At 38.5% G+C, this 15,656-nt stretch overlaps 2 protein-coding genes across 4 annotated transcripts in view; both read left to right on the top strand.

Annotated features, from left to right (window-relative positions):
* Nucleotides 1–5,485, top strand: part of htr4 (5-hydroxytryptamine receptor 4) — a 125,149-nt gene extending 119,664 nt beyond the window's left edge. For both annotated transcript variants that reach the window (XM_051860091.1, XM_051860090.1), the window contains one exon: nucleotides 680–5,485. Coding sequence is in view for 1 of the 2 variants with exons in the window: in XM_051860090.1 (XP_051716050.1) it covers nucleotides 680–767 (88 nt within the window). In the remaining variant the exon portion in view is untranslated. The remainder of the gene's footprint in view (nucleotides 1–679) is intronic.
* Nucleotides 5,486–12,297: 6,812 nt separating this feature from the next.
* Nucleotides 12,298–15,571, top strand: si:rp71-1d10.8 (uncharacterized). 2 transcript variants are annotated; one of them, XM_051860088.1, is made up of 2 exons: nucleotides 12,298–12,353; nucleotides 13,650–15,571. In XM_051860088.1, the coding sequence occupies exon 2, from the start codon at nucleotides 13,654–13,656 to the stop codon at nucleotides 15,280–15,282; it is 1,629 nt and encodes a 542-aa protein (XP_051716048.1). In that variant the 5' UTR covers nucleotides 12,298–12,353; nucleotides 13,650–13,653; the 3' UTR covers nucleotides 15,283–15,571. The 2 variants fall into 2 exon arrangements, with proteins under 2 accessions (XP_051716048.1, XP_051716049.1); XM_051860089.1 differs by lacking the exon at nucleotides 12,298–12,353 and adding an exon at nucleotides 12,391–13,507.
* The last annotated feature ends 85 nt before the right edge of the window (nucleotides 15,572–15,656 follow it).

Genomic DNA, 15,656 nt, shown 5'->3' with positions numbered 1-15,656 from the left:
AACGATGTCGGACGATTTCTATTTTTTTTTTTTTTTTTTTTCAGAAAATGACTGATTGTTTCTCTAGATAAGACCCTTATTCCTCTGTCTGGGATCGTGTAGAGCTCTTTGAAGCTGCACTGAAACTGACATTTGGACCTTCAACCCGTTGAACCCCAGTGAAGTCCACTATATGGAGAAAAATCCTGGAATGTTTTACTCAAAAACCTTCATTTCTTTTAGACTGAAGAAAGAAAGACATAAACATCTTGGATGACATGGGGATGAGTAAATTATCAGGAAATTTTAATTCTGCAGTGAACTAATCCTTTAACACAACATACTGTCATATAGTTGGCCTCAAAGCTATAAAAGCCACAAACTCATATTTTGATATCATATTTAAACCTCTGCTGTTTTTGGCCCTCATCATTAGCAGCAGTAGGTGATGTAAAGATTGTGCCTTTGCTAAAGACCCATTTTTCATTTTTGTGAAAAGGCCAACAATGACTCCTCTGTCAAATCAAGTGTACACACCAGATGTGGTCTTAATATTTTCACAGTTTCAGCCCTACATGTGAGGTGGTTTATATTTCCACATCTTCTAAAAGCTTGTAGAGAGATGAATATGAGATTCTGAGGTGTTTTTACATGTAACGCTGTAATTGAAGTGGTGTCCTGGTTTCTTTTGTCCTTTCAGGTATTCAGTTCTTCACAATGGAAACCACATTGAACAAGAGAAACTGTCAATACAGAATGACACAGAGTCCCAGGAGTCATGTTTCTGACACAGGTCACCCTCTAATGAGGACCATCACTGGAAGGTGCCATTTCTTACCGCCCTGCCTGCAGCTCAGAACCGACCGGAGCATTTCAGGACTCGAGTACTGGGAGCTGGACTGAACTGTTTGCTCAAAGAGCTGCTGAACAATAAAGGAAAGAACAATGTTGCCAAAGGTATCTGGTCTATATTTTAGGATACAAATTTCCATTGCAAAGGAATGTTGGTAAGGTTTTTCCCAAATGTGTTTATTTCCTTTTTGGTTCTCCTGGGAATACTATTTCCAAACCAAAAATACATCTTTCAAGCTTTATCCAGAGAGGCTTTCATTAGCTCTAGAGTCAGATAACACTTCCCGAAAGGTACTGCTCAAACACTAAATAAAGATTTATTTTTGTTCTATAAAAAAAAAATAGTGAAAAGTAAAAAAAACAAACAAACAAAAAAAAAACACACCACAGTATTAAGAGGTAGAGCTCGGAGCATTGCTGAGTGATTTCTCCATTTCCCCAAAAAACCTTTAATTAATTAAAGGTGCAGTAAGCTATTTCTCACTCTCTCTGTCCTCCCCCATCATGAGTGGACACGCCCCCTACTGATGATTGGCTCACTCTCCTCTTCCATCATGAGTGTACATGCACCCTACTGCTGATTGGCTCACTCTCTCTCTCCTTCCCCATCATGAGTGGACACGCCCCCTACTGCTGATTGGCTCACTCTCTCCTCCCCTATCATGATTGGACACGCCCCCTACTGCTGATTGGCTCACTCTCTCTTCCCCCATCATGAGTGGACACGCCCCCTACTGCTGATTGGCTCACTTTCCCCTCCCCCATCATGAGTGGACACGCCCCCTTCTGCTGATTGGCTCACTTTCCCCTCCCCCATCATGAGTGGACATGCCCCCTACTGATGATTGGCTACAAGTGTGTTGTGGTGCTCGGTCCGATCCACTTTTAACAGCGTTTTTCAAAAATCACTTATTGCACCTTTAAATCTCAAATCAACAGTTATAAATATCCTTTTATTCTTTTTTTTTTTTTTAATTGTAAGATCAAAGTATGAAAGCATTTGTTTCCAAAATGATTCCAGCATCTATGTGTTAGGTACAACACAAGTAATGTTGCAGGAAATTTGTCTTTCAGTGAATGTGGTCTATTCCAAAGGTACAACATAAAATTCCTCAAAATGATTTGACAGGAAATGAACTTTTTCTTTTCATTTTTTGGATCATTTTCATATGGTGTACTGAAATCTCATATATGTACTTAAGACTTCTAAAGCTCTTTGGGGAATGTGATGTACTGGTCACAGACTAAGTTGTGCTCCTAGCTAATTCATGTAATTTGGGTTCTTGTAAACCTCTCTGAATACACAGCTGTCTCAGACCCCCAGGTGACCGTTCTCAGTCAGGTTAGCTCTCTGCTTCACATGCATCACTGAATGCATCCATTTCCACGATGATTTCCCTTACGAGGATCTCCTCTGACATGATTCACTGGCATAAACAGCGCAGTGTTTTTCTGAGAGTGCTAAAACTACATGATGCCTGCCGACTCTGCCTGTTACTGAGAATGTGTCAGGCCACTCCAAACAAAACCTTTGGTGACAGCAACCAGGGCCAGTTCTCCCAGATACCGTGGCTTAAACTGTTTTAGTCTTAGTCGAAGATGACCATCGGTTGCTGCAAGGCTGAAATGGATTTAGGAAAGGAAATGACCTGAAGTTGTTCATGCAAAAGGTCTTAAAGGGATAGTTCACCCAAAAAATTGAAATTCACTTTCATTATTTATTCACCCTCAAGTTATTTCAAATCGTATGAGCTTCCGTATGAGCTTTGTATGAGATGTCAGTGGTGCAAAACAGATTTAAATAACAACTTAAGGTGCGGTCACATTTACCATTGTTCAGCACATTTTCCAGTCATTTCGTTAGGAAGCAATGCGATCGAGAATTCTGCATAAGCGCAAAGTATTTCCCCACGCAGATTTCTCAACAGTCGCAAATTCGCCACGTTGACCAACAGAATGCTACTTGTTTTGACTTCTGTGTGAGTTGTGTTTCATACATTTCTACATTAATGACAATAGACTAGCTTTTCTGCCTGCAAAATTTAGCCAAAATTCCTCTAGTGGAAATATTTCAATGGAAATAAGAGGATTCTCCTTTCATGTTCCACAGAAGAAATTAAAGGGGTATTTCACTGCTGGCAAAATGGGCTTTCAATAAAACTTGGCTGCCTGTACAATAGAAAGGTCAAAAAACTGAAATTGGTGCAACCTGACTAGAGAAAACAGAGAAAAAGGCTGTTGTCTTCCCTTTTGCCAAATGGGTAGGAAAACTTCAATACCCATAATGCACTGGGCATGTTGCCATTTAAGGCCACTCCCACCAGTGGATATGCTTGCCAGTGTCAAATACCGCCTGGCTTTAGTAGGAAATACTTCTTAGCAAACTTTTAGTTATAAAGATGTTGACTTGTATTATTCCTGGGTGCAAGAATTCAAAGAGTAAATGTTTAGTTGGGAGTGAGTTTCTTTCTGTTTCCAGTGAAGGCAGTGGATAAAGACTGCAAAGAATCGTAAATACAGAGATAACGGCACAACGGAAAATCTGAAAAACCTCTGTGTTTGTACTCAACATTTCAAACTGGATGACCATGAACGTTTTTATGCCAAACGGAGGCGAATAAACTATAAGAAACCATTCTGTCAGTTCTGCCTCATACAGGTTTGGAACAACACGAAGGTGAGTAAATTATGACAAAATTTTCATTTTTGGGTGAACTATCCCTTTAAGAGTATGTCATGTGAATGCTTCCTATGCATCAGGAGAGGAAATACGGCCGCTGCCAGATTTTATTTATTTTTTTGGTCTTAATAAATCAGCAGATGAATTTTTGTTCCTTGACATTTCTAGCTAAAACCTCCCAAACAGTGATGTGCCATAATAAAGCTCGTTTCCAGAGCCGAGGACCCCAATAAACACGCTCCTAGGAGAGCCTCGATATAGCAGAACTGACCCAGAACAATCTCCATCCCTCATTTCAGCATTTGCCAGTCTGCTGAACCGTGCCTCTGCCTAAAATGAATTACCTTTGGGAACACCAACTGTTTGAACTGATCTAAAAGATGTAAATATTTTTAAATAATTACATTTTATGTGTCAGCCAGTTTCATCAGAAAAACAGGTTTGGTTTTATTTGCTATGTTGCAGGGATGTACAGACAGCGACACAAGTACAACACTAAAAATATCAAACATGTACAGCTCAGCACTGTCTTCATGTATCGGTTTCCTGATTATTTTAAAATGATGACTTCTCCTGCAAATAAAGCACTTGTAGCACTTTTATAATATGAAGAATATTGCATCCACAAGTCATTCAGTATTCTGGTCACTAATATGTTGAAAGTCGATGAATGAATTTGACTTTCGTGATCAGTTTTCATAAACGTGGCGTGGTGACTCGATGAAGGAACAAATGAGACTTGGTCAACCAGTAGAAGAGTCTATTATGGCTTTATTTGTTTGAATGCGAACAGAGCTACATTACCTAGCTTGAGGGAATGCCCACTTTAGGTTTCTTTTCTCATCTTCTCATGTTTTTATCAAGCGATATTTAATTTCTAAAGGTAGAGTTTAGTTTGATTTTATTGTACATAGGAATATATATTTTTATGCAAAAGATTTGATAGTGGTCCGTGTGTTCCTTTAAATGCTTTAGTCAAATGCGTTTCTTCTTCCAGTCTGGTGTATCTGCAAACCACGAATCTACCGTGTAATTCGAAGCAATGTCCAGATAAGCTGTATGCTAGGCTACTTGTTTTTTTAACAATCAAATATGTACATGGTCGTGCCTTCACAGTCATCTTACGGATGTACAGAGCATTGTGATTTGCAGTGAAACTGTGCAAGTTAACACCGATAAATGCTTGTAGTGGTTGAAAATATTCCTTTTTAACAGGTTATAATGTACAATCAAAGGATTCCCCCAGGAAACCAGCCAACAGCAAACTTTGATGAGTTATGAAGTTCAAATTATTGATTTCACTTTCAATTATGTAGCACCCTTTGATTCAAAGGTACTTTGCTGTTATTGAACAATTAGCGTTTTTTTGTTGGTGACAGCGGTGAACAGCTTGCACAATTTCCCTTCTTTTTGATGTCATTATGTTGTTTAAAGATGGAGATTTGGTAATGGTTGAAGCTTAGGAACCATGACTGTGAGCTGAAAAAGATTTCCCTTTGAGTTATGAAAAGGAAATACATGCTCTTTTGAGCACCAATGGATATGTAAGGATTTGGGGAAATTATGACACTCCATAAACATAACAGAACCAAAAACATTATTATATGAGCCATGAGTTATTGCTTCTAAAAGAGCGGGCCAAAAGATATGAACTCTCCCCGAACCATCGAGGACCTTCAGGGTAGTCATTGTCATCAGGATTTCATCTTAAATAATAATTCCCTGCCCGGAAACCTCACATATGAAGCGTAATCGAAGACCTCAGAGCCCTGAAGGCAGAAGTGCTAAGCATGAATGTGTTGTAAATCTCCCAACAAGTTGTAGAACTTTTGTAAACTCAGTATTTATTTTGGTGGATTTAAGATTGATATTTTCATGTAAGGCTTCTCTTTCAGGGAGCTATGTGTATTACTTTTTCTGTTGCTATGTGACAGCTCTAAAAAATGATAATTAAAGACTACAAGATGTTATTAATCCTTGTGTTTTGTGTTCTCTCTAATAATATCTTCAGTCTCTCTGTCTATCATATCCCTTAAATGCACATTAAAGAGGTGGTTGATTATGATTTTACTTTTTTAGCTTTAGTTAGTGTGTAATGTTGCTGTTTGATCATAAACAACATCTGCAAAGTTACGACACTCAAAGTTCAATGCAAAGGGAGATATTTTCTTTTACAGAAATCGCTGTTTAAGGACTACAACAAACAGCTGGTAGGGACTACAACGAGCTTCTTCCCGAGGTAGTGACATCACAAACCCTAAAATTTACATAAACCCTGCCCCAGAGAACACACAACAAAGGGGGTGTGGCCATGTTGGGCTGCTTTAGAGAAGAGGAAGAGTTGTAGTAGAGTGTTGTTGACATGCCGTCATTTTACGCCGGACTGCTTCACAAACGAGGGTCAATTCAATGCTGGATTTGCACAAAAGATTAACATGACGGCACATGCTAGTGGATGAGTTGAATCAACTCCACAGCAACTACATAAATTTATCAACTAAGTGTTGACTCCGGTTTGAACAATGTAAGGCTGAACACCGTTACTGACAATCCTCATTTTGGCTGCGTGAGATTCTCCAGCTTTGTTGTTGTTGAGCAACCGAAGCACAAGCTGTTAAAGCTCCACCCTCTTCTGGAAAGTGGGCCGGGAACAGCAGCTCATTTGCATTTAAAGGGACACACACAAAAACTGTGTTTTTGCTTACACCCAAATAGGGGCAAATTTTACTATAGCTATAATAAATGATCTGTGGGGTATTTTGAGCTGAAACTTCACAGACACATTCTGGGGACACCAGAGACTTATATTACATCTTGTGAAAGGGACATTATTGGTCCCCTTTAAGATACTTGCTTTCTCCACACATGCACTGTTCTTGTTGAGAGATGGAAGCCCAGCATTTAATTATTCATCAATGTGAAAAACAACAGACTGGCAGTGAGCCCTGCAGTAATGAGGTGCAGACTGCTCAGGTTTACTCCCAGCAGAGCGAGCAGCTCCGCACTCACCTTTACCGATGCCAGAGCTCATTTCCCTTTACCAATTTGATGGACCATAAACTGCTTTAAAAGCTCTCCTCATGCCCTCCTGAGTCACATTCGTTGAACTTTCACCTTGACATTATGGCGTCTGTAAGAGTGCGCTTCAACGTTTCCAAGTCTGTGTGCTGTCAAATTTAAATTGGTTGGAAAGAAGCTTTCTGACTTGTAGAACTTTTCTCAGACTTTGACAAAGAAATAATGACGCAGTCGAGTCACTAACTCAAGCATGGTCTTAAAAACATCATCACGGCCATCATCACTAAATCCGTGTGACCCGAGACCCCATTTTGGCTTTGCGGTTGATCACAGGAACCATACTGAGGGAGTTATCTGAAGGGCTGAGGAATGTCTTTTCCCCTGATTGCATTTTGTAGTGACTTGCTGAGTTAAGTGCTCCCTCATCAGCCCTGGAGAACAGACTTTGGCGTTTTTTTAGGTGAAATTCTCAAAATGCTTCATTTACACAACTCAAATGTCAAGTGTGATAATGGCTTTTGTGCTTGGTGAGCTCTCGCTTAATCAAAGTCTAAGCAGAGCGCCGGCCGGCCGGCCGGTGGGAAATCGAACATAGCAATTAGCACTCAAACACACAGGCTGGCAATTCCGTGTGAAGCTCTCAGTTTGCTTTTCAGCGCTTTTTAATTTTTAATGCAACTTAGCTACGAGGTTATTCTGCTTATTTTCCCCCTGCTTAATGTGCTTGTGGGTAGCAGAGTAATTCGTGTTGGCCTTTTTGCATATTTGAAGCTTTCATGTCCCTCGTGGGATGCTAATAATGAATCTAACCTTTAAATGTGGGGAGAAATTTAGGCCTTAAGCCAGAGTCTTAACTCTGACGTCTTGCACTGACTGAAGAGTTGAAAAAGTCACTGGAGGTAGACTAAGGTGTGTGGAGAAGGCCTGTAATGAGATGATTTACAAGGGATGTCAGGCTGTTAGCCTTGTTTTAGACAAAGCACGTGCCGTTTGCCCTTTGTTCTCGACTTGTAATGAGTCGGGTGGACTTAAAGGACTTTTCATATGAGTATTGTATGAGATGTCCTGCTCTTTTCAGTCCTTTTTGGATAAATGTGGTATTTTTCCAGGAAGAGTAACTCAGCATGGCACACAGGCAATGGAAACTAAATAGGCGGCTGTTATCCTCTTGAAGGTTTATAACTTTGACCTGAGCTTGAAATGCTTTCAGAGTCTGTGACACACAGCAGTTTTTCTTCAAATCTCGCTTTTGTCTTTTTTATGGGGCTGCTGTTTGATACATCAAATGGTGCTCTTCTTTTCTGTCTGCCCAGGCCTCATTAATCACTGGAATGACATCAGTTCATACAGCACACTTTGGGCCGGATTTATGCATAGGCATTCTAGGCATGTGCCTATGCTCGCAGGTCCAGGGGGGACCCAATTACAATGAGGAGAAATAATATAATTATTATTATTTCACTCTAATGCTAAAACTCTGTAAGAAACGCTGTTGGGCAGAAACCTTGTATCTGAAATTTTGTCATCTTTGTCACTGTTTACATCTGTCTATGGGTTTTTGCAAATATTTAACCAATGAAAAGTATTAAAAAAGAGCTTGTGACTAAACCTCATATCTCCTTTGGATCTTCAAACTGTAGGTCAAACCTCATAACTCCACCCACTTCTGTCGGGAATGAAGTGCCGCACACAGTTTGGAGTGTCTCTGTCTGTTTACTTTGCAATGCAAGGGTAAATAAAATAAAAACTTTCTTTGAATAAGTACAGCATTTTCTTTACTCAAGATACACCATAGGTCTTATATATAAAGGCATATGTTTTATGTATTTGAGGAGTGAAGAAAAGTGTCTTAGTCTAGCATTTGTCATCGAGTCATAGCCAGTACATAGCGTCTTTTATAACATGAGATTTTGGCCAAATGACAGAAAAAACTGAGCGCCCACATACAGTAGATACAATAACCTTTGTAACCTGTAAGTTGATGAAAATGTAATGCAATGCACTTACTGCAACAAAAATTAATTTCGCCTATGTCACAATATGAGGTAAATCGGGACCTGGGTGCGGGGAAACCTGTTCACAAACATCTTAAATGTGTGAATAAGCACGTCATGAGAATGAAAAGAAGAGAGAAAAAGTGAAAAAGCTTTACATTTATACCAAAATATCTCTGAAATGTGGAATGTAAACCATTAATTTTGCAAATAAAGAGGCCTTCTCCTGGGAAGTGGCTTTTGAAGCTTTTCTCACGCTGATTTCTAACCTAATATCTGTATTTATTTATTTAATTGATTTTATATGAGAGAGACTTAAGGATGAGTCCTTCAGGCTGCTGCTGAAAATCAAAGCAAATGTTCAAGACTGGAGGAAACAAATCTAAGAATTTAAGAATCACAGAGAAGCACATCTTGATGGACCACTGTGGTAAATATGGCGGGACATGAGTCTGGTTTTTGGGAGGATGTTTTTACTCATTATAATGGATATAAGTTAGATATTGAAATGCTGTACTAACTGCTATGTGCAAGGTTGAGTCAAAAACTGTTGGATTGATCATTTAATTACATATTCATTCAGTCCCACTGCCTCATATGGTCTTTTTTGTATTTTTATTATGGTCTTTCTTTTTAGTCTTTTGAGTATAAGTCAATAATCACCATCTGTATAAATGGGTAGTTTAAAATTAACTGTATTGAAATGGAAACCTGGGATGAACTCATACCTAAACGGCACAATCAGTTATGATGTATAATGAATGTGAATATGCATATAAACATGCAATCAGTTAAACAAAATTAATTTATAAAGAAGGCAGAGAGATGATGTATGTCCCAGATCTGCAGAAAGAGATGAAGGAAAGATTAGTTTAGCCCTCTTCACCTGATTTTCTCCACAAATGTTCTGATGAGAAGAACTACTTGCATGTCAAATGAATGTTTACATTTTGTACCATTAGATGTTTTATGTAGACGACATCACTGTACATTCTGCATCCTGAAGTGCTCATGTCGTTTCTGTTAGGGTTGCAGTGCCTCTGTGAGCTGTGGTGGCGACAGATACAAGACTTACTTTACCTAAATAGCACACATACGTCTTCAAGATGTCTTAAAGGGTTAGTTCACCCAAAAATGAAAATTCTGTAATTTATTATTCACCCTCATGCCGTTCCACACCCGTAAGACCTTCGTTAATCTTCGGAACGCAAATTGAGATATTTTTGTTGAAATCTGATGGCTTCGTGAGGCCTGCATAAAGAGCAATGACATTTCCTCTCTCAAGATCCATTAATGTACTAAAAACATATTTAAATCAGTTCATGTGAGTACAGTGGTTCAATATTAATATTATAAAGTGACGAGAATATTTTTGGCGCGCCAAAAAAATCAAAATAACGACTTATATAGTGATGGCCGATTTCAAAACACTGCTTCATGAAGCTTCGGAGCGTTATGAATCAGCGTGTCGAATCAGCGGTTCGGAGCGCCAAAGTCACGTGATTTCAGCAGTTTGGCGGTTTGACACACGATCCGAATCATGATTCGATACGCTGATTCATTACGCTCCGAAGCTTCCTGAAGCAGCGAAATCGGCCATCACTATATAAGTTGTTATTTTGTTTTTTTTGGCGCACCAAAAATATTCTCGTCGCTTTATAATATTAATATTGAATCACTGTACTCACATGAACTGATTTAAATATGTTTTTAGTACATTAATGGATCTTGAGAGAGGAAATGTCATTGCTCCCTATGCAGGCCTCACAGAGCCATCGGATTTCAACAAAAATATCTCAATTTGCGTTCCGAAGATTAACAAAGGTCTTACAGGTGTGGATCAGGCATGAGGGTGAGTAATTAATGACAGAATTTTAATTTTTGGGTGAACTAACCTTTTAAGAGCATTTCTTCTGTGTACAAACATCTGATAAATGTTTTTAAAAGCTTTGTTTTTAAATGTTTTCAATCGATAATAGACCCTTTTCACATTTCCGAGTTTCTCAGAAGCGGAAGTCGTCATAGTCAGGTAAACTAGCGACTTCGATAAATATATTTTTTGTTTCTATTTGCGCAAATATTAAAATAAAAACTTCCCAATAACGTTTTCATAACTTTCAAAAAGAGGAAAAAATAAAGAGCGATTGATAACAGCAGTCAGAAGAGAGAAAGGTGTCGTTTTTACCGTCACTTCTATAGCCGTTGTATTAGAAACACCCTCACAGCAGTGTTATCTTGTTTTTTTTTTTTTTTTTGTAATTTGATGCAACGGTAATATAATACTAAGTATAGTGTTATAAATGTACATACATTTTTTAAAAAATGAAACTATAAAAAACTTTGCAGGATTTACGATATTGATGACCGTTAAAACGCGTCATCACAGTCAGTCTACAATGGAAAATCAGCAAACAGGTTAATGTTACCAGAATTCAGGTGAACTCCTTCAATACTGTTTAAAAGCATCACAGGATGAACCTTATAAGCTGTTTGGGTAAATGTACAGAGCTGCACATCTTGACAAAGAGTGGCCAATTTAAAAGTGTTCTCAAAAACTGAATTAACATGCCATCGTCTGACCGCTGCATTATAAAGTGTTACTCTGCCCTCTGCTGGTTCAGCCTACATGATGACTTAAAGCTCAGTAAAAGAGGCTTTGTGAAGGAACATGAACGATTATCAAATTAAAACATAATTTAAAATAAACAAATATATAAATAAATACATTTTAGTGTGTAAATTTTCACTGTGCATGATAAGGTCACCAATTAACAGGTTTTTACAGTAGGTTAGTTTTCCGCTCAGTTCAAATTACTGACATTTTTACATCTCAGGTGATCTCAAGATGACATTAGTTGCTTGCTAACCGCTAATAATAAGCATCTTGGGACTGAAACCCCTCTATATAGATAGACACTTGGATCAATAAAATATAGAAGAGTGCTGTGCAGGATTTTGCTGTTATCTCAAGGATGCCTCGTCTCACATATGCATCAATAATGATCTCACTGATATATGTCACATTGGCTTGTACTTTAGACATGTATTGTCTGATACGGTGGCAATTTACTTGTCCTTAAAGTTTAGGTCAATAATGTAAAAGGTCAGCCGAGTACAAAGTTCAAAGTAGAGTAGAAGGTCAGTGTTAGAGTAAAAGGATTAATTAAAAAAAAAAAAAAAGCATATGCAGGTAAAGTTCAAGGAACATTAAACAATATTTTTAACACTATCTATGATATTTAGTGTATTTAACCCTTATAATGTTTAATATAGTGTATGTGAGGATACTGTATGATCAACAAATTATTTATACTATTATGAATTAGCTTTTATTTTTATGTTTTCAGTTTACTTTTAGTTAGCAACATTGTTGCTTAGATCAAAGTACATCTTGTAATAATGCAATTACCACAGGTGGTTCTGGTGCAGTTGAGACGCAGTATGATATACTTTGAATAAAAAGTGTCTGGTAAATGTCAGGGCCTGACCTGTAAATTGATTGTGCCATTTACAAACCTTCTGTATGGCCTTTCCATCCTATAATTTTGAATTCTTGTTAATAAGGGTATATTTCATGACCTGCCTTAAATGCAATCCGGTTTGAGTAGTGACTGCAGAAAATCATATAATATATTTAGAGTGCAGTGTGACATCAGGTAAAGTGGGTCAAACACATTTCATGCTGGAATGCCCTTTAAATATCAGGAGCCAATCATATTTTAACAGTCATGAATAATTACCACAAAAGTGTATGTACTGTTTTCATTGGCCTGACATCATTGTGGTGGGCGTGGTCAAGCGTCAACACAACCGATCGCAACAAGCACATGGTAAGGCAAATGCTCTAAAAAGATAAAATCATTTTTATGAAAATAGCAATAATTGATTAAAAATATTGTATTGTGTACTTTTATTTCAAAATAATGATTTCATGAACAACTGCCAAAAAATGCATAGTATTAGTTGTAAGGATGTTCAGAGTAGTGACCCGCTTAGCTTAGCTTAAGGTGTTAGGTAAAGTGGGACAGTGGCTGTCTATTAATGTGGGACACTTCAAAGCATTTTTCATGAAATATGATCGTTTATCATCATACATAACCTATTATGTCATGGATCATGTCATAAGCCTGATGTTTTCTAAGAGTCCCATTGTAGCTATGCTAGGTGAAACTGGATGCTAATATGATGTGCAATGATGCTCTTCTGCTGTCTGAAGTTTGAATTTGAACTTATAAAGATCAACTTTATTTGGAGGCTGTAGGATGAATGACAGATGACAACACTAGATGCAATATGACACTGTTTGGGGCAATTATAACAACTGTTATGATATAAAATACTAAATGTATGACATTCTTAACCTTCTAGATATAACTAGAGGTAGAATAATTTGTACCTTTAGTTATATCTAGAAGGTTAAGAATGTGTTATTGCTATTTTGATAGATTGATTGATGGTTTTACTGGCACAGTATGCTGGCACATTCACTATAATGCAAAACTACTCCATTTCGTTTTTGAAATATAATGACATATAATAATGAAATATAAACTTGTTTTCATGACAAATTTATTTAAACATATATTAAATAATTAAGACATTACTAACAGGTAAAGTAAATATAATGAATATATAAGCTAATATAGTGTATATATAGTGAAATGCTTCATTTCTCTAGTGAACTAAAATGCTGTGGACACTGAATGACTTGCCTGAGGTAAATGTAATGCTGCGTGAGATATTATTCTCAAGCTGTTTTATTGATGTCTTTCTGCGGTTGAAACACTGGTTCAGAGATTACACGTAAACATATCTGTGCATAGATTGTCTGTCCTTCTTCTGCGATTTTTCCTGTTGTGACGGTTAGCAAACAGTGTTGCATTACTGCACACGCCCCCTTCTGGATTGGAGTGTGGATTGCCTGTCACTGACTGTATTCGTCGTCAGACTGTATGCACCGAACTGTGACACCCATACCATGACGGTATAGGATGAATACATGTATTATATATATATATATATATATATATATATATGCTAATAATTTAATTGGAGTAGTGGGTCCAAAGTATTAAACCTAATTCAACGATTCTGCATTCAACATTCTGACTTTTATCTTTTCATAGAAAAATGGCACCTAACCCAAAGCAGTCAGGAAAACGGCAAGATGAAAGAGAGCTTAAAGGAAGAAAAGGGCTGAAGATGAATCAGTGGAGAGAGGACCAAATGAAAGCTGCAATCGAGGAATATAAAGAGCAGGTAGAGTCGGGGAGGCCTGCGCTGCGATTGCTCGCAAGGAAGTGGAACGTGCCGAAAACAACCCTTCAAAGACGCGTGAAAGGGCTTGTTGAGGGATCTGAGCATGCCTCTGGAAGAAAGCCATTCATCCCTGTTGAATCAGAGCGGGAGTTAGCGCGTCTTCTCACCTTGCTTTCACAGAGAGGCTTCTCGTTGAGGAGGACTGATGTTCAATCATTTGCTTTTGAGTTTGCCAAGATAAATGGCATCCGAGGGTTCTCAGAAGAGAAGCAAAAGGCGGGCTATTACTGGTTTGAGGGCTTTATAAAGCGAAACCCAGGGCTGAAGATAAAGAAACCAGGGGCTATATCACCAGCTACAAGGATGAATGAAGAAGAGCTGGGAACATGGTTCAGAATGTATGAAATCACCCTTGATGCCTTGGAAATTAAAGACGTCCCTTCACATATTTGGAAGTGTGATGTATCAGGACTACAAGACGACTTCTCCTCTCAGCAATATGTCGGGGAAGGAGAAGAGCCCTGCTTTCAGATCAGAGCTGAGGAGGAAGAGGAAACTGCCTCCACGGTACTAGCAGCATTCAATGCCAGTGGTACATTTGCTCCTCCACTTATCATTTTTAAAGAAAATAGGGTGAGAAGTGAGTGGTTGAACGAATCCCTGGAAAATGTGTGCGTGAGAATGTCGAATAATGGCTGGATAACATCAGAGCTGTTTGTTGAGTGGGGCGAAATGTTTGTGGCACAGCTTCCAAAAGATGATGCCAGGCCCCACCTTCTGCTCCTCGATGGCCAAAGCAGCCACGTATTCAACCTCGGCTTTTACAATCTCATGAACCAGAACAATGTGGAAGTCATATGCTATCCTGCACTGCAACCGGCAAACAGAGCTCTGTTCAGGAGTCTCAAACACAACTGGTGTGAAGTGAGTCGCAAGTGGAATCAGCAATGTGCAGGCGTGAAGTTCCCCAAAGCACATTATTGCTCTGTTTTCACAGAAGCGTGGAAGACGACTGCCACTGTGGAAAGAGCCCAGGATGGGTTCAGGACAACGGGGATGTACCCAATAAATGAGCTGGCCTCCATTGAGCATGAACCTCCTCCTGCCACCCTGTCCCGTTTGGAAAGTACCACGCCGCCCACTGCACATTGCAGCACAGAAAGTGGCTCTGATGTGCTTTCAGCTGTTGAAGCGGCATCATTCAAAGACTTTGTGGTCATACAAAAATGTAACAGGGGTATAAAGACACCCAGAGCCAAGACAATACCACATTTCCACAGAAACACAGAACACCTTCTTTATAATGAACATTTAAAACAAAAAACATTTAAAACTCCCTATAAATGCAGGGGTTGTTTCATAAACCACAGCGCAGATGATGATCCAAAAGCTTCTGAAGCATGGATCAGATGCAGCAACTGTAAGGCCTGCTACCATGAGTCTTGTGCCGACGAGGATGGGATTTATGAATGGGTTTATGATGTAGATGGTGATAATTGATCAACTGAAGCATGGAACGAGCAAGAAAAAATGAATCACAGAATGTATGATTCCTGGAAATACTAATCTTTGATCATTTTTCAGTCTAGTGGCGTTAAGCTCGTGCTGTGAAAATCAGCTTTTAAGATCGAATGGACTGTCACAGCCTTGTTTTCATTTGTTTCAAATTAAATTAATTAAATTGACTAAGGTCCATTAATGTTTGGACATACCTTACATAGTCAGTATTCTGTTTTCAGTCTTTTAAGACGTAACTGACAAGGAGTAATAAACGTTTTTTTGCACTGTATGATTTATTTATTGTACTAGTATTTGCAAGTCTTGTTCCCCATGACTGCTCAATTACTTTGGTCTAGTCTATTTCTTTACCATGC

The sequence above is a fragment of the Ctenopharyngodon idella genome, chromosome 14 (genome assembly GCF_019924925.1).
Source record: "Ctenopharyngodon idella isolate HZGC_01 chromosome 14, HZGC01, whole genome shotgun sequence".
NCBI classification, from domain to species: Eukaryota; Metazoa; Chordata; class Actinopteri; order Cypriniformes; family Xenocyprididae; genus Ctenopharyngodon; species Ctenopharyngodon idella.
The sequence above is the reverse complement of the archived record's forward strand: the minus strand, read 5'-3'. Positions and strand labels throughout refer to the sequence as shown.

Coding starts and splice junctions, on each gene's coding strand:
- si:rp71-1d10.8 (XM_051860088.1), top strand. CDS start 13,654: ATGGCACCTAACCCAAAGCAGTCAGGAAAACGGCAAGATGAAAGAGAG.